We start from the raw sequence: 18,749 nt of genomic DNA, 5'->3' as shown, positions 1-18,749 counted from the left end.
GCAGTGAGCAGGCCGGTGCAGCCACTCACGGGAGCCTCTGTGTTTCCCCACAGAAGCGCAACGCTTCTGTGAAGCGGTGCGCATCCTGAGGCAGCTGTCTGCCAGGAGCAAACATGGCCGACCGCGCCGCAGTCTCGCCCAGGCTGACGCCAGCCCTTTTGCCAGGAGCGAAGATGGCGGCCGGGCCCTCCCCGTTTGCGTACGGAAGGCGTCCCGGCGCTGGCGCAGGCCGCTCGGTGAATAGCGGCGGCGGCGGGGCGGGCGGTGCTGCCGTACGCCTGCGCGCTGCCGCCTCGCCTCGGCCGCCTGGCGGGGTCTGGCGGCGGGGACCCGTTGGCGCGGCAGGAAGCGCCCGGTCCCGCCGCCGCGCACCATGTCGAAGCGCCTGAGGAGCAGCGAGGTCTGCGCCGACTGCAGCGCCCAGGGTAGGCGGCGGTGGCCGGGGCCGCGGTGAAGGCGCTCCGACGGCCGGGCGAGCCCATCCCCCTCTCCCCAGCCCGGGTTTCCCCGCTGAGGGGGCTCCGCCATGGCGGCGGCGGGGGGCTCCCGGCAGCCGTTCCGGGGGTGTCACCGCCTTGTGGCGGCCCCTTGCTGGCGGGGAGCCGAGTTTGGAGGCGCTTCCAGCCGCTTTATCCCGACCGGCTTCTTTGTGGAGGAGCCGTTCCTCCGCGGGTCGGCCGGTACCGCCGGGCCCCGGCCCTGAGGGGGCCCGGCCCCGCTCGGCCCCCGCGCTCCGGCTGTCGGTAAATCGGGAACTTGTCCGCTCAAAACTGAGGGAACCTTAAAGAAATCGCCCGGTCGTGGAGCATGAAGGCGGGAGGGAGGTGGGAAATGTGTCCCCGGGGGGGGGGCCGGTGGCCACCGCGGGGGGAGCTGTGACAGGCGGAGCTGGCTCTGGAGACACCCCTTACTCTGAGGGTCGGGGGCGGGTGTGTGTATGTAACTTAGATTTGTGCATGGCTTGTCCCACGGCCTGGGCTGCGGTGGGTGTCCCAGCCTGGCAAGGAAAGGCTGTGGGGAAGCGTTGGGGAGCAGCCAGTGGTCGGGGTTGACCTGCTCATTGTCTTACACCGCAGATAAATTTGGGAGCTTATTGAAACAAATCTTGTTTTTAGAAAGCCGGTTGCATCTCCTTTCCAGACCATCTATAGTTCAGCTGTTCTAATACTTAAAACTGTCCTGTTTACTCCCCGGTGCCGCCCCCCCCAGCAACCGTGTATACTTGTTTTTCCTTCTCAGAGTTACACAGCTTTTGTTGTGTTCTCTGCTGGTTCTTCCCATACAATTACTTATGTATGTACTCAAATGAATTAAAACACTGACATAGATAACATATGAATGGCTGGAAGATATGATGTGGGAAGAGGGGGTAACGACTTTTGTAAAATGAGACTCTTGTTTTAAAAAAAAAAAAAAATAAATATCCCAAGCTAAATCCGAGGGAGTTACTTTTATCTTTGTAGGATTTTGTTTTCACAATAGAGCTTGTATATCTTACGTAGGCACTTGTCCCTATCTCGTATGAGGCAGTGTATCTATGCTTTTAAACATCATTGGTGTTACAACTCTGAGATAAAGTTGTGTTACTGTGTTTGTATTTGTTACACTGCATAGTCCTAACAAGCTTATCAGAGTCGCTATTAGGGTAATCTCGTAAACTGGCCTTTTTATGTGTCCTGTCGTGACATTATAGCAATGTTAGTTACTTACTTGATCCTGGTGAGGAAATCTGCTGGCTTATCCATATATATAAAGAAATACTGATTTATTCCTTTCTCAAAATAATAAAACAAATTAAATCTTTCTTTTACTTAAACTAGAGAATTTGTCAAGAGGGGTGTTTGGGAGCTGCCACGTGAGCAGCTGTGTCGGGAGACCTGAGGCAACTGCAGCCTTTTCCCCCGATCAGGTGTAGCAAATGCAGAATGCCTGGCTGCTGAAATAATCAGGGCTCACCCCTTGAACTTTATCAGGACACGCTTTGTTTCTGTGGAGAAGTATGAGTAGTTTTCTTTTACGTGAGGTGACTTTACGTGTACTTTTCTGGTACACTTCCTATTCTCAGGCAGGAGTTCACTTTTCAGACACACAGTGCAGGCTTGTCTTCGTCGCAGGCTTCCTGTTTTGAATCGCTCTGCCATGTTCCTGAAAGCAGATTTGGCCAATCTTTCTAGCTTCTCCCCTGTTGTATTTTGGTATCGGCTTAAGCATGTTTTGAGTGTATGCATAATTGGATTGCTTTTAAAAATTATTTAAGTTCCAGCACAGACACTTCATTAAATTAAATTTAAACCTGAAATACAAATTTTCCCATAACCTGGCAGCACTTTCTCTGTTTCATCAGACTGTCTAACACTGTGTTCCTTCTCCCTTTCCCATCCCCATCTGTTACTTGGAAACCAGTCAATGGTACTAAGCTAGGTGTGAGTTGAATTGAGGGGCTACAAATTGTGCAGCTTCAGTAGAAAAACCTCTTTCAGTTCAACCAGCGTGACTCAGAAAACAGGTTGTGGTGCTTAGCTTCCCACTGCTTTTTTGATCGGTCCACTCTCCACCGTGCACACTGTCAAATCAGTTCTGTTTCATATCATTTAGACTGCTGAACTGGGGCCTGAGCTGCTGTCGGTCCTCTCTATAGCCTCTCCAGTGCCTGGCAGGAGCAAAGAGCATTCTCTTGGCCCATTCTGCTGAACTTTACGGTCCCTTGCTGAATCTGTCTGTTGTCTTTGGGTTTTCTTTTATTGTCATCTCTTTTTGCATCACACCATCTACATTGCCAATGGTGCTGGTTTTTGACAGATTCTACATAAATACTGATGAAAGATTCCATGTTTAAGTAGAATGTACAAGCTGAAACTACAAGCAAGGCCTGAGCTTTTTCTTTGGAAGAATTTTAAAGCCCCGTTTCTGTTATGAAATGACAAAATAAACAGCAGCAGAGTTTATCATGGCTAAATGGCTGCTGTTTGGAGCCAGTTGAGTTAGGTATTGAGATGGATGTAAAGGAAAAAAAGCTAATGGTGACTGTTAGTCAAAACAGAGTGAGGCTCACAAGCAGCCTGTAACTAGTGATTGAAATGAGAAACATAATGGCTTTCAGAAGAATCCTATTAGTTTGTGAATGAGTGTGTGATAAGGTTGTCTGTAATGAAAAGGGACTAGACTCATTAATCTGGAAGGCTGCCTCCAGTCTTGGGTTGTTTGGTTAGCGCGAATGCATCTCATTTCATTGTTACTTTTTCCTTCTTAGAAGGGAAAGTTGTTAAAATAATGGAATGATTTAATAAGGAGGTTGTGTGCTTGTTATTAATTTGTTTTTTAAATTAGGTTAGGTGTTTTTTTTTCTGAAACATATGCTTTAGTTTGGCTCTGGGCTGTGATAGTTATCATCTGTGAAAAGATGCTCCCACCCCTTATGGCCTGTGGTTCAAACAGGTTTGCCTACATTGCCTTCAGCACACACACAATGTCAACTCTCCTTAAAAACCACAACTATGATCAGATCTCATGTTTCAGGGATTCAGTAAATTTACTGCATAGGTCAGAGAAGACTTTTTTTTTTACGATGCACCGTTGCTTAGATGTATTCTGACAGGATGCTGAAGTTCCCTCATCGGGTGCCAGGCTTGTATTGTGCTTACTTACTTAGCCTCAAACTCATCTCTGGATTTGAAATTAAGAAGAATTTTCCAAAATAGAAGGGATCTTGAATTCCTTTTTCTTTCTCCAGTGATGTGCTTGATCTGAAGATCTGTCTTGCTGCTCAGTTGCCTATTACTGCAGGGTTCTTGGCACATTGGGTTTCTTGTGTCACTGACAGAAAACTGGAGTTTCTTCTGAAGACTGGGCTGAGAGCGGCAGAGACACCTCTGTTTAATGTCCCGTTGTGCATGTGTGCAGTTTCAACCTGATGTAATATTCCTACTTGATTTTATACTTTTTGATGTTTGAAGCTGCATAATAGCTATTATATATTATTTACTACTTCACCTTCTATCAGTTGTCTTTCTGGTTTGCTTATGAGATGGCTTCAGTTTGGATCCGTTCAGAGTTGAAGTTAATTTGCTTGACAGTTTTGGATTTTACTGAGCCTTTAACTTGACACATCTGTATCTTGCTTTTTTTTTTTACTGTGACACTCTAGTGTTTTTATTATTTAATGTGGAGATTGAAAAACATGGTAATAATATAGATCTGCAGACTGAATAAGTGACAAGTAAGCACTTCAAGAAGGTTATAACTTCAGTGTCCTGTTAATGCTTACAAAGGAAAGTATTTTCATAGGAAAATCTGCAAACAGCAGGGCTTTTTTTTTCAGAGTTTCCATGGCAGGTCTCCTTGCTGTCCTAGGGCTCCCACGTCCCCAGTAAATACAAGGACTGTTATTTCGCCAGCATCCAGAGGCCCAGCAAGTTTGTGACATTTACAAGCTCATACAATGGCTAAGCAGTGAAGTAAAGTTAGAAGGCAGAGCTCCACATTCTAGACTCTGTATTTGAAATACAAAGTCACATTGCCTTCTGTGTTGTAATTAACATATTATTTTTCAGATCCTTGCTGGGCATCTATAAACAGGGGGATTCTGATCTGTGATGAGTGCTGTAGTGTTCATCGAAGTCTGGGTCGTCATATCTCTCAAGTGAGACATCTCAAGCATACACCATGGCCTCCAACACTGCTGCAGGTAAAATGTAAAACTGTGTCTTCCTTCATTAAAACTAGATGTATTAATTTTTTAAACATTTTAAATGGAATTTAAATTGCTGAGCTTTTGTTGGAGAGGGGCTTGTCCTTCTAAGCTTTCTTTTTCTAAGCTAGTCTTTTATTTATCTTCTTTTGCTGTGTTGGACCACTAAAATCAGAATTGTCTGTGCCTTTTTAATTTGATACCTTTGTTTTGGAAGGTCACCTTAAACTTTTCTTTCAGACTTCTGCAATGCATCTGCTTCAGCCTAAATTCTCAATATATGGCAAAGCTTTCTCTTCAATAGAGCAGCTGTTGGGAAGGGTAGAGAATTTTAAGGGGGTTCTTATTACATTCCACATAATAACCTCCTAAGCATGTGCCTGGTTCTGATATCCTACTAGGTTATGGATGTTAGCACACAGAATATGAATCTGTTGGCTTGCTGTCTGCTTGAAAATAATTGCATATATTTGATTTCTTTACTGTCTATTTGTATACATTTTTGGATTTCAGATGGTTGAAACCCTGTACAATAACGGTGCTAACTCCATATGGGAACATTCATTGCTGGACCCTGCCTCTGTTATGAGTGGAAGGCGCAAAGCTAGCCCACAGGATAAAGTGCAGTAAGTGGAAAATTACAGAATTTTTATTTTTGTAGAAATGTGATTATTTTGTTCAGCTGTGACAGTCAGCAAGGTATCCATAGGAGCCTGTGTATATTTTGTTGCTGGCAGAGAACAAGAGTAAGCTAGTTATTATTTTCACTCTTTTTTTTTATTTCCAATGATTAATTTAAAAAATATATTGTAAAAATGGAAATACATTCCTTGAATTCTCTGAACTATTGATACCTGACCTCTAGCTTTGAATACTTGTACTTGAATCAAAAGACTTAATTCTCATGCGATGTGTTTCAGTTAACTGCTGGCTGCTAATGAGTTTGAGTTTGTTGATGAATTGAACAAAAACTGAGAGAAGATTTCTGTCACTGAATATGGTGCTTCATTTTAAAATGTAAATAACTGCATATAGTAAGCATAGCTTAAGTTGGCATAATTTTAAATTCAGTGTTTACCTCTAAGAAATAGACTCTACATCCTAGAGTCTGCAGATATTTTGATGTTTGTAACAAAAGTGTGCTCTGTATAGTTAGACCATTGGCACTGGGTTGTTTTATTAGTGAAAATATTTTTCTGTGTTTAACATTGCTACTTGCAGCATGCAAAGATGTAATAGAATCTTCACTGGTGAATTTTCCTTTTTCTAGAGCATCTGTATTGTTGTGAAAGCACTAATGCTTATTTTCTTTCCCTTCTGTTGCTTGGATTTCTCTTTACAGTCCCAATAAAGCAGAATTCATTAGAGCGAAATATCAAATGTTAGCATTTGTTCATCGCTTGCCATGCCGTGAAGATGACAGTGTTACTGCCAAAGATCTTAGTAAGGTTAGTATGCTTTTTCTGGCAGTCTGCAGAAGCTACAACTTGTGTGTAATGGAACAGTGAAATCTGACTGAATTGAATTAGTTGCTTTTGACTTGAGATAACTTGCTGTTCTTCAGCACTAGTATGTAAACAAATACAGCTTGGCTTCCACTTTTTTTTTTGGTAATACATATGGATACTGAAGAGGTAGATGGTTGAGAGGCATCAATTTAGGTGAGCTTGGAGAAGAAGAGCTGTAACAAGAATTCTTGCATAGCTGAAAAAACAAATGCTGAATCACAGTTATTGCTGCTGTATTAATTAAGCACAATCCTGCTTCTTTTTCAGCAACTCCATTCCAGTGTAAGGACCGGGAATCTGGAGACATGTTTGCGATTACTCTCCTTAGGAGCTCAAGCCAACTTCTTTCATCCTGTATGAACACTTTTTTCATTATTTTGATATACATTCACAGTTTGTAACACACTGATTTCAGCTGGTACGTGTTATATTTCAATCTTTTACTTAGACCTGTTGATTAAGTAGATATTTTTCATAATAACTTGTAGGAGAAAGGAAACACCCCTCTCCATGTTGCTGCTAAGGCAGGACAGACTTTACAAGCAGAATTATTAGCGGTTTATGGTGCTGATCCTGGCACTCAAGATTCCAATGGAAAAACTCCAGTTGACTATGCAAGGTAAAAGGCTCTGACATATGTGATACTCATGTATGTTAACCAGTGTTCATAAATCACATGATGAACCTCCTTAGATATTTCTGTCCTGAAAATTATTTGACTATTAAATACTAACAAGTACTTTCTCTAGAAAGAGTGAATGTGTGAAGAATAGAAATAAGCATTTTCATCATTTCATGGCCTGTATTCTCCTGGATGCTCGAGACAACCCAGTGAAATAGGCTGAGCCAATCTAGCAGCTCACAGCAAAGTAATCTGAGAAGATTTTCTGCAAGTTCAGCAAGCCGAGTAGACTCCAGGAGTGTGGATTAACTAGGGAATTGCTGTAGGAAAGGGCTGGGACTGCACAGATGGGTCAGGGAGCAGGGAGCGGAAGCAGATGTTTTTTAGTGGCAGCGAACTGTTAGGTGCATCCAGTTGCGGAACTGCACCCTCAGGAAAGCCTACTTTTAGGAAGACTATAGGCTTCCCAAGGGCAGGCAACGTTCCTGTCAAGAAAGATGGAGCATGATTGTCTCTGCTGATCATTTGGCCAGTAATGAGGCACTGCAAGATTTGCAGCACAGCATTGAAGATTTCTTGTGTTTATATGCAAAATTGGACATTACTGATCAACTCTAAGCAGAACATTTGTGTAAATAAAACATTCTCATTGCTCTGATCGCTTTTCATTTGAGGCCATACATGGAATCTGAAGATTGAATAAGTTTGTGGTTGCAGAACACTATGCCAGAATATTTATATTTCTCAATGCTGTTAATCAAATGTGAAGTTGGGTGAATTGGCTGCATGAGCTCAGGAACTGTCTAGAAGATTGTAAATAACATATTCAAAATAGTCTATGTAATCTGTTTGGGTTTTTTTCTACAGAAAAGCAGTAGGCAAAGGTTTTCAGAGTTTTCACTAACTCACGTTGGGAAGTTCATAAAAGTTGTATCTATAGTTTTTTTGCTTGCTGGAACATACTGTTGTAAATCCTGCTGTAAGTCTGTGCCATGTTGATACGGTTAGATACGCAGTGTTCAACAATGGCTTGTGCTAAATCTGTTTCTCTGACCATTTTTTAATTTTTTGTATGTCTCAAAATGAATAACTAATGTAACTTGTGTGTGTGTAAACCAGACAAGGTGGGCACCATGAACTGGCAGAGCGCCTGGTGGAAATTCAGTATGAACTCACAGACAGGTTAGCTTTCTATCTCTGTGGCAGAAAACCAGGTAAGTAGAAAAAAACCTATAAGATCTTTCAGTGTTATTGTAGGACAGTTGAAACTATGGTATATATTGTTTGTGCCAGTGGTACTCCACTTTTTATATGCATTTCAAATATTCTAGCATTTTCTAGATTATACAAGAAGAACTACAGAAAGTATAAGTTGTAAGTTTAGTGATAATGCATTTAAAATACAGATAAAACTGCAGGATTTTAAGTATCCCTATAAGTTCCTTTCTGGTTTTCCACAAATGTGTGTTCTATACAGCCCTGAAAGTGTGGGGAAGCCTACATGTAAGGTCATATGAGTACTGTTTAACGTTGAGTGAACTGCAGGGAAAATACAGATTTTGTGAATGCTGAATAGTCTGCAGGAGATATTGTAGAAACTCTTCCAAGCAGTTTCTTCTCATTGAAATGCAAAAGCAGGGGAGTATTCAGTTGAGTGGGTACCTTTTGAACACAAGCACCTTTAAAAATTTTTAGCCATTAGGTGCCATAATGGCACCTATGTTAGAACTTAATTTTTTTTAATGGAATTTGAATACAGTTGATAAGCCTTAATTGGAATCCTTGATAACACCAGGAAATTGTGGTAGGAGCCTTCTTGTAAGACTTGCTGGCTTTCTGTAATTGGAAATTGAGTAATTACATGCAAGATAAATTATTCTGTGTTTGCCTGTTGCATATATTCTTGGGTTGCTCATTAGTAAATTACTGGACTTCTAGTAAAACTGAATACCAGCTGCATATCCTGACAACGCTGAAAACTAGTCCAGTAGCAACCTATTAAAGTGCAATTTGTTTTCAATTCTAGAGCATAAAAATGGACAGCACTTTGTTATACCTCAGATGGCAGATAGGTAAGTTGTTGATTCCATGGCATGTATGTAAACATCAAAACAAAAAACCCCCTAATAATCAAATTTCCTTTCCTTTCTGAAACAACTTTTAAGCTTGTTGTCATTCTAACTTCTTAATGTGTGTCTTTATCGATCTTAGAAGCTTTTTCTATATAGAAAGAACACTGTCATTTAAACAAACCCAGAAAATGATAGTTTACTATATTTGTTAAAATGGAGGGGGAAGGTGATACAATTATATTAAGGGAACACACAGGAATTTCTGGGAAAGAGATTTTGTAACTAATGTAAGGACCAATTGAGTTAGTTTCTTGATACAGCATTTTGAAAATAGTATTTGCAAGAAAGCTGCATTTTTCTCTGAAAGTATTTATACTTTTGATCATCTGAGTGCTTTTAACTTTTGGTTACAATCAGTGAGATCATATTTGTATAAAACATTTCAAGTATTAATCGTAAGTCCCTCTTTTTCTTCTGTTGCTATGCAATTGGAAATAAGACGGCTGTAAGTAAACCACTGTTCAACTTATTGCTTGCAAATTTTCTATGAAAAACTGTAATAATTGTAGAAACTGTGATAGTTGGTAAAATACTTAGTGTTAACATCTGTAACTTTTTAGATGTTTTGTTTAGCTATTGGATAAAGTACTGTGTATTTTCAGTGCAAAGTATTTTGCAGAGCAGAGTGAGTATCACTTGCCTCATTACGCAGAGAAGGAAGTTGACAGGCAGAGAAAATTACTTGTTCCAAGATGCTGCTGAGATTGCAGAGCCTGTGGTACAACGTGCCTAATGTCCTCTGCTGGTCTTTTTCTTTTTTCCTTGTCTAGGTGACTGCGTACACAATCAGTTAATTGTACAGAAACTTTTATTTGAGCCCTTCCATCCTTGTAAGCCAGAGGGGGTCTTCCCCTGGGTGATACAAATACGGACTGAAAACTTGTCAGCTTCCTGATCTGTGGCTCTTATAAATTCTGTTGACCTGCACAATTTTCATCTTGTGCCTCATGTTCAAGGCTGGAAACTAGTAGAAGAGATTATTTACTAATCAGTACAGGATTTTTAGCGCGGCCCTATTGTTGTAGCTCTTTGCCAGCCTGTTGGTCACCTCCCTCCTGCACAGTCCAGTGGAACAAATCTTGTGTGTTTTATGTGGATGTGAGTTTTGGTCAGAATGATCATACTTTTCAGATGCCTTACAGAAAACATTTTGTTGCGCTACAGCTTGACTGCTTCTAGAGCTATGCAAATGTTGGGTATTCATATTCCAAAGGATTTGGGGGATTCTTTTGGTTTTATGTTTAAGATTGTTGTTCAGAAAAGCCTAAGAATGTGCTAGTTGTTATATTAGCAATATTAGGAAGATCAATGTGTTAAAAACTGTATTAAAAATACTGAAATATTAAGGCGTTTCAAGTAAAAGTGACATTTTAATCGTTGAATTATCAAAACAGAATTTGTGTTTAAGCAGGCTATTAAATGCTGTAGATGTAATGATCACTTTCTTTTTTCATAGCAGTCTAGATTTATCAGAACTTGCAAAAGCAGCTAAGAAGAAACTTCAGTCTGTAAGTAAAACTTTTGTCTAGACGTGGCAAACTCTGCACTTCATCTTTCAAGCTGGCTTCAGCTGTTATTAATTCCTACATAAATAAATGTCAACTCTGTAGCAAATTGAAAGTCTGGAGAAAAACATGAAAGTAGTCAGAAGTGGAGGAGCAGAGGTGATGACATATCCATGACGGAGAATAAATACTTGTTGGTCTTGTTTGGCGTAGTATTTCTAGCTCTGTCTCCCCAGTTCAGAACCTTTTAAGGTTGTCTGTCTTGCTCTCATGTATTTTATATAAATCTGTATGTTAAATGTTACTATTTGCCTTTAACTTTCTGGAAAGCCAGAATAATGCATTACTGTCTGCTAATTAGTTGACAATAATGCCGGCTCACTACTTTTACTAAAGTGCTGGTGACCAAATCATTGTACAAGTTAGAGTGAGGATATGTTTTCCTTCTACTGAAAGCTTTTAGCTGCAGTAAAATGTATCAAAGGATAAAAATTTTGCAGCTGGGGGAAGAACAATGCTGGTGATATTCTTCTTTTCAACCATGTCCATTTTTCTCTAAAGCTAATGCTAGTGGTCATAATTCCAGCTAAGCAAGCCAGTATTTTTAGAACTGGTATTCAAACAGTAATCAATACAAACCAGATATGACTCCTATTTCAGAACTGGCTTTTTGCTGCTGACATGCCATTAGTGGCTACTTTAAGTGCATTGCTAGCTAGAAGTAGATAGATTCTTGCATTTGTATTTTTGCAAGTTGTGGTGGGTTAACCCTGGTGAGCAGCCCAGCACCGACACAGTCCTGTTAGCAGGGTTGGGGAGACCATGGGAAGAGCAAAAGCAATAAAACTTACAGGTTGAGATAAAGGCAGTTTAATAGGTGAAGGAAAGAGAAGAAAAACAAGTGAAGCAAAAAAAATCACTCGGTCACCTCCCACAGGCAGAGTCTCTGAACAGCCATCTTGGAAGCCAAAAACCATGCTGCTACTTCCTCCACCCGTTTTTATGGCTGAGCATACCATGCCATGGTATGGAATGTTCCTTTGGTAAATTCACATCAGCTGGCCTGGCTGTGTCTCGTCCCAGCTTCATGCCCACCCTGAGCCTACTTGCTGCAGGGTGGTGGGGTGGACAGAGTCAGGGGAAAAAACCAGAATGCCGTGATGTCATGCAAGCACTGTTAAATGGTAGTTGAAACAAGGTAGTGTTATCAACACTGGTTTAGGCACAAATCCAAAACACAGCAAGCATCATGTGATACTTGTGTAGATATGATCTACATCACATGTAGATCATACTTCACATGATACTGTGAAGAAAGTCACTACATACAATCATACTTCACATGATACTGTGAAGAAAGTTAATTTCATCCCAACCAGACCCAGCACACAAGTAAACATACTGGGTTTATCTGGGTTCAAGAATGATGGCAGTTGCTCTTTGGTTAAGAACTTAGGACTCAAACTCTGGAAAGAGTGAGACTGGTTTTCCTGTAAATAAAGTTAAAGCCTAGAAAAAGCGTTAGGTTTTTCACCCTTTTTAATACAGCTTGCCCCAGATAAGGAAGATCCGCCATCTATTCAGGCTTTCTTATCCCGTCAGCTATCAAGTCTAGTACCCGTTGCTGATGTTAATGCACTGTATGTCAGTAAGTGAAGCATCCACAAAGGTCTGTGATACCTTAATTTCATGTCTGATCTTCCAGCAGTTCACTTCATAACACAAATATCTCTCTTGAAGCATCCAGGTGTAGGAACAGAGTTTGAAACACTCAAGTGTTTTGTGTCTTCATTGTTCAGTTCAGCCCACATCTACAGTGGCACTTGAACACCTAATTCCCACAGTAGGTCTGCTTCACTGCAAATACACAAGGTCTTTTTGTGATCAGATGAAAGAGAAAAAAATAATCGATTAACCAGTGAAGGAAAAGTGTGTAACAGTATTGTTGTCTCTGTATCTAGCAATTGGGTGGTCATATATGTCTGTTTAATCAACTACTTTACTATGTAGGCTGAGAAACAAGCAATTATATAGGCTGAAAAGCACCCAAGCAAGAGCCGAGTTGTGCTCTTATATATTCTATGTTATAGATGTTTTCTAGGTTTCATTTATTTTCAAGCTGTGATTTTTCTCTTCTACCCTTAGCTAAGCAACCACTTATTTGAAGAACTTGCCATGGATGTGTATGATGAAGTTGACAGAAGGGAAACAGATGCAGGTAAATGAGGCTTTCTGGAATGTGTATAAAATAAATTTGAATTGTTACATTACATGCAAGACGCTAGTGCAGGCATATGTTCCATTTAAAGTAATTACCCATAACGGTAGTTTCTTTGTCTTGCATTGTCTGAAGGTGATGTTAATTGAAAAAATCTTGTGTGTTTTACAAAGTAGAGAACCCTCAGGGGAAAAAAGCCTTCCTTTGAATTGATTGTTTGTGTTTGAAATAGTGGTCTTTTATTCTTTGATGAGAAACACTGTCAAATAGTACAGGAAGGTTATTTCCTCTTTTTTTTTTTCTTGAGCAGTTTGGCTTGCTACTCAGAATCATAGTACGCTTGTGACAGAGACTACAGTGGTCCCTTTTCTTCCCGTAAATCCTGAATATTCCTCAACCAGGAATCAGGTATGCAATCTTCTTACTACTGTAAAACAATTTTTATTTAATAGGCCAAGTATTCTAAGTAATAATTCCGTTAATGTACTTCGTTACTGTAGAAGAGTTCATCTGCTTGTAAAGAGGTTAAAATAGTTTCATATTTCCCCAGCCCTGGAATGTGCAGCTGGATAATGTAAATCACAATTTTTGCAATAAATATAACTGAACAAGGAGCTCACTGTAGGTGCTATAGTTTTGGTTTTACCTGGGAACTCTGCTGTTCATCTAATACACAATGTACTTTCCCCGCCCCCCCCCCCCTTGCATTATTCTGTAATTTAGGGAAGACAAAAACTGGCTCGATTTAATGCCCATGAATTTGCTACGCTGGTTATAGATATTTTAAGTGATGCCAAACGAAGACAACAGGGGAATCCTCTCACTGGTTCAAAAGGTGAGTATGCTTTTGGTTGTCAGCTCTTCTGTATGTAATTCTTCAGTAGTTTGATACCACAGCCTTATTCAAAAGTACTATATAAATGAAGAAATAGATGTATACTGTTTTTATAAATGATAAGAACTAAATCATGTGGACAGCAGGCTATCGACAACATGCATTAGGCTCCCAAAACAGTGCCCAAATACAGAAGATTTGTCTGTTAATGTTAGTATTTGTAATAGAACTAAATCAAGTGGGATATGTGCAGTTCAGGAATGTCTTTTTGTGATGATTGGGATTTTTATGATAACTTGGTGAAATTTTCCAGAATACTCCGGTGCAGTTTTAGAGTGATACTTGTTTTAATTGGCAGCTAAGATAGTGTCAGTGTTTTAGATGCTGACATTCCTGCCTGCTGTGTATGTGCAGGGCTTTGCTGTAATTTAGAAGCTCTTGAGCTTATTGCCAGTTCACCTAAAAATGTTTACTTTCTGTATTTCTTGAACATGATGGGTATCAAAGAATACAAATACTTAGGTCAACAGCCAGACAGAGCTGTAGTTGTAGCCATGATGGTGTGAAATAACATTTGAACACTAGTTCTCCCTCTGCAGAGAAAATGCAAAGAATCTTTTCTAATTTTTAATTTTTCCCTATATTTTTCATTTGAATGTTGACATCATTTTCATCCAGTGTTGTCTGGTTTTGCACTTTTTTTGTTGTGGTTTTTTTTTTCCTTTATATGAATTTTTACTAAGCTGTTAAAGCGTGATTCTCACCATTTTAACTTGCCTAAACACTTACAAGAAGTGAAAAGGCAAAACCATAAATCTTTGAGGCTTTGGACAGTAATAATTCATACCTATTAAGTGGATCTAAATTATTTTTTGTGAACTAGGCTAGTCAAACAAGACATTATTATGGCATGTCTTGTCTCTCCGGATGAAAATATTTTCTTGGGTTTTTTTTCCAATTACTTTAAAATATGTGCTCCTATTTCTTTTCCAAACTTACTAGTCTGTTATTAAATGGTGTGTGTTGATCTACAGAAAATGTGGAACTGATTCTTAAATCAATCAGCAATCAGCATAGCAGTGAAAGTCAGGATAATGACCAGCCTGATTATGACAGTGTTGCTTCAGATGAAGATACAGATCTGGAAACAAATGCACCTAAATCAAACAGACAGAAGGTAGGTTTGAGATATTTATACACACTAGATTTTATTCATAAATGTAATCTGAAGTCAGTTTTCCTCCTTGTGAGGGGATTTAACATGCATAAATAATCAGAAAATGAATATTCTAATTAATTTTCAAATTAATTTCAGAACCACGCCTCAGTCTATGAACTTTCTGACAAAGTTTGTGACTTAAGGAGTTTTTATTGTAAATAAAATGCTCCTCTAGAAAAGTAATGTGCACTGCTGTGCATGTCTGGAGATAAGATACAGATCTAATTGCACAGATGAAGTAATTGGATCTACCAGAACACTTGATGATTCCGTGCTATTTCACAAATGTTTGCTGCTTCCTACAGAAGAAATATTTACAGCAGACCAATAGTGGCTGAGTGTTTTAAACCATTCCTGAAAATAATGCAGCACTGTGAAAATGGGGCAGTAAACCTGGTAGTTCTGGTTTAATCTTCCCTGGTAATATGCACACTGGATATTTAGTAGTCGGTCTTTCATGACTTTCCAGTTCTTGATTGTGTATTTTTAAAAAAAAACCTTATGAAACAGTATTGTGTCACTGAAATAGACGCAAATGTTTTTGTACGTAGAGGAGTTGAGAGTTGATTGACATCAGATTTCTTTTATCTTGGACAAAAATTATTTTAATGAATAGATCTTACTAATTCACACTGATTCCTTTAAAATTAAGTACATGAAAAGCCACTGAAATCTCATTGTCTTTTTTTCTTTCAATCATTTGTTTCTCAATGGTGTTGTAAATATTTTTCTCTTACTGTTTATAGAGCCTATTTTTCTCTTACTGTTTATAGAGCCTGGATTCAGACTTGTCAGACGGACCAGTGACAGCTCAAGAATATATGCAAGTTAAAAATGCATTGGTGGCTTCTGAGGTAAAGATTCAGCAGTTAATGAAAGTAAACATCAACTTGAGTGATGAGCTGAGAATCATGCAGAAGAAGGTAACAGGCACAATAGTGTAACTCCTTCATCTCTTGATGTGTTTTAAGTTGATCAGAATAAAACTGCTGAAACTGAAGATGCAATAACCCAATATTAAGATAGTGAGAAAAATAGTTTGAAAATGGAGCTGCTTTGGAATCGGATGTGAGACTATAAATGTGTATGTGCAGCACATGCTTTGAAAGTTTTGTGGCGATGCTGATGATCTGCTTAGTGCACTTGGACATGTTTTCCAAGTGACAAGACAGTTGTTGCAAGTCTTGTATGTTTTTGCTGTCTTGCTTCAAGATAAGTAGTTTTCAACAATGAGGAAGTAAGAGCTAGCACACATCTTACGTGTGTGCAGATATCTATATAATGTACTTCCAGCTCTTCCAGTAGTTACGTTGGGTTCTTTACCATTAATAAGCCTAGCTGGAATGAAGGGAAGTTAAAATCCCAATCCAGTTTGGCAGTAGAAAATAATCTGAAATCTGGCAATACAATACAGAATACCTGTCTACCAGGAGGCCAAGATTTATTTGTTTGCTGGTGTTTGAATCCATGGGAAATAGCATGTAAAGGATAGTGTGGTAAACTCAATTATGGCTTTAAGCCTTCAGTGTGGGTTTTGGCTAGAGGAGGAGGAGGTATCTCATTTACAATGTGATTTACTATGTATAGTTGTACAGAAAACTGAATGTTTTTGCTAAAATCCTGAATTTAAAGCTTCAAAACCCAGTCTGGAAGCCAGACTCTCTAATCCGTACATAAACAAATCAACAATTTGTTGCATGCTTTGCCAGTGTCCTGGTAAATACAAATTTTTGTGGGGTAAAGGAGAATTTATATTTGAGTTCACTATCCTGTCTGCCACACTAGCCTAGAAAGGGCTGGCTGCTTCCTTAAAGTAATTCTTTTACCTAGTGTTAAAAATCCTATTTTCCAAGTAATTACAATACTGGAAGACTTGCAGTATGTGCTGCAGAAAGCTCTATCCCTGTAGAGAAAGTTGTTCAAGCAGTGCTCCTGCAGAGGTAAGCCTGTGTTGAGGGCTTGTTTCCCCCTTGTTTTAGGGTAAAGAGGCTGATGCTTTGGAGAGTGGTGGGAACTGCTGAGCTCTTGGCATGTGAGGCCAAGCTAATTCAGCAGATTCAGATCGTCTTGTCTGTTCAGTGCCATCCTTCTCTTACAGTTGTGTGCAGCCTTTCAGATCTATTGGAGTGATGAATACAGAGGGGAACCTAAGAGATGTTTCCTTGGTCTTTTGACAGCTTGTACTGGTTAAGCATTTCTCTGCATCAATTGAATTAACTTTTCACTTACATTGAGTTTCTTTAAACAGATATAGTCTATCTAGGGTTAAAAAAATATCTTCAGGGCCTAAGAATTAATGAGAATTTAGTATATTCACGTGGTGATTTACAGCAGAAGAGAGATCATTGCTATGCAAGTTGAACTTGTTTTGAAAGATGGCATAGCCAGGGCACTCTCACCTTGGGGGTGTTGCGCTGATTTTGGGTTCTGATGATGCTGTGGGGCTTTAACTGAATGTTTAGTGGCTCTGGCTTGGTGAAGAAGCGATGTAGCTGTACGCCATTGCGGAGGGCAGGATGGGAGGAAGGGTCTTATCTCTAAGCTACTGGGAACTTCAGTGCAATATGGGAATTCTCTGCTGGATTATTTGTGGCAAGACACAGATATATTTGTACTGTTTCTGCAGTTCTAATGCAAGAGATGTCATTCAAGAGTCTTTTTCTTTTTTTTTTTTTCTTCACTAAGCAAGAGCTTAGAAGGTCATAAATGAAAAAAAAATCCACTTTATTTATTAGCCAACTGTGTATCTCACATTTTGCATGGAGATGACAAAGCAAAAGTACCAATTAAAGAAATAGTAAAGCTATACTCAATGAATGCCACTTTTAGATTCTTCCTAAATAAAAATGAAAATCATTCTGGTACTCTAATGGGCATTCTAATGGAAAAAGTTTTTGTGGGTTTTTTTTAGGTGCTTGTAGGTGGGTAAGAGTTTGGTCTGAGTTTGTATTAGCTGTTGGCTAAAACTGCTCCAAAAGCACGCTTATAAAATGCGGAAGAAGTTTGGAAGAACATGACTATAAAGTTGACCTATTAATTGCCTCTAATATCAGACTTTAAAGGGGTACTTTGGCTCCTGGCTGATCCTCAGATATAAAATTTGATGCATCTTACTACAGAGCACACAGAAGGTGGAGAGAAAAAGCATAAACTATCTTGACAGAAGTCTTGATAGAAGACTGCATATTTGATTCAGAGTTCTGGGAAGTGCTGTAGGCAAAATAGGATTTCTTGATAATGTTCTTGAAGGTTCATATGATGCAAAGCAAATGCAAGTAGTAATACACAATTTCCTGTTTAAAAGGCCATCAGCTGTTTGAAATACTATACTCAATTATTGTTAGAGAATTGCTGATACTGACTTTTTTTACATCTTTTCTTTGTGATGTGTTAATATAGCAAACTAACTCCACAAAAAAAAAATTGTTGCATTTTTACTATCCATCAAATACATAATAATAAAAAGCTTTAAAAATATTTCTCATTGGCTTCTTAGAAAGCAGTAGCTGATACTTAATTTTCATAAGCTAAACTCTCTTCTTGCTTTGCAGAGCAAGCTCTAGTTTTCTTTGCCTCTGATGTCTGTGCTGTAGTTCTGGCATTTTCAGATTTCATGGGCCCTATGTTAAAGTCCTCTTTTAAGTTCTTGTATCAACTGCTGAAATGGATCACTTTGCTTGAATAACTGTTTTGTTGATGATCCTCCCCCCCATTATATTACACAATTCGTTTGTAATACAGTACTGCCAGGCTGCAAGAAATGGATTGTGTGTTTAACAGCAACAGTCAATTTTAAGATCTAATTTAGCTTGCATCCCAGCTAAGAGTGCTGGAAATGAGCATGTAAATATTTCCAGATCTGGAAAACAGATGTTTCTATGCTTATACTAAGCAAGTCAAGTAGATTTTGAAAAAGGAATTAAACCCCAGCTACTAGTAACTGGATTTACTACTAAAGCTGACAAGCGTGTATTGTATAGTCAGTTTGCTTTTGACGCTTGCTATTAGAAAAACAAAGTCCCA

The 18,749-nt window shown here is 39.3% G+C and overlaps 1 protein-coding gene across 9 annotated transcripts in view; it reads left to right on the top strand.

The window, feature by feature from the left end:
• The first annotated feature begins 270 nt into the window (after window positions 1–270).
• GIT2 (GIT ArfGAP 2) overlaps window positions 271–18,749 on the top strand; it is a 33,994-nt gene continuing 15,515 nt past the window's right edge. For 4 of the 9 annotated variants that reach the window (XM_037402196.1, XM_037401382.1, XM_037398830.1 and 1 more), the window contains exons 1-15: window positions 272–425; window positions 4,551–4,684; window positions 5,201–5,313; window positions 6,030–6,135; window positions 6,463–6,549; window positions 6,684–6,814; window positions 7,937–8,031; window positions 8,844–8,889; window positions 9,389–9,394; window positions 10,409–10,457; window positions 12,600–12,672; window positions 12,983–13,080; window positions 13,396–13,507; window positions 14,542–14,684; window positions 15,500–15,649. In XM_037402196.1, the coding sequence (XP_037258093.1) occupies window positions 374–425; window positions 4,551–4,684; window positions 5,201–5,313; window positions 6,030–6,135; window positions 6,463–6,549; window positions 6,684–6,814; window positions 7,937–8,031; window positions 8,844–8,889; window positions 9,389–9,394; window positions 10,409–10,457; window positions 12,600–12,672; window positions 12,983–13,080; window positions 13,396–13,507; window positions 14,542–14,684; window positions 15,500–15,649 (1,395 nt within the window). In that variant the 5' untranslated portion in view covers window positions 272–373. Of the gene's footprint in view, window positions 426–4,550; window positions 4,685–5,200; window positions 5,314–6,029; window positions 6,136–6,462; window positions 6,550–6,683; window positions 6,815–7,936; window positions 8,032–8,843; window positions 8,890–9,388; window positions 9,395–10,405; window positions 10,458–12,599; window positions 12,673–12,982; window positions 13,081–13,395; window positions 13,508–14,541; window positions 14,685–15,499; window positions 15,650–18,749 lie in introns of all 9 variants that reach the window. The other 5 variants (XM_037400543.1, XM_037398035.1, XM_037399683.1 and 2 more) reach the window with 5 other exon arrangements.

Source organism: Falco rusticolus, chromosome 1 (assembly GCF_015220075.1).
Source record: "Falco rusticolus isolate bFalRus1 chromosome 1, bFalRus1.pri, whole genome shotgun sequence".
Taxonomy (NCBI): Eukaryota; Metazoa; Chordata; class Aves; order Falconiformes; family Falconidae; genus Falco; species Falco rusticolus.
The sequence above is the reverse complement of the archived record's forward strand: the minus strand, read 5'-3'. Positions and strand labels throughout refer to the sequence as shown.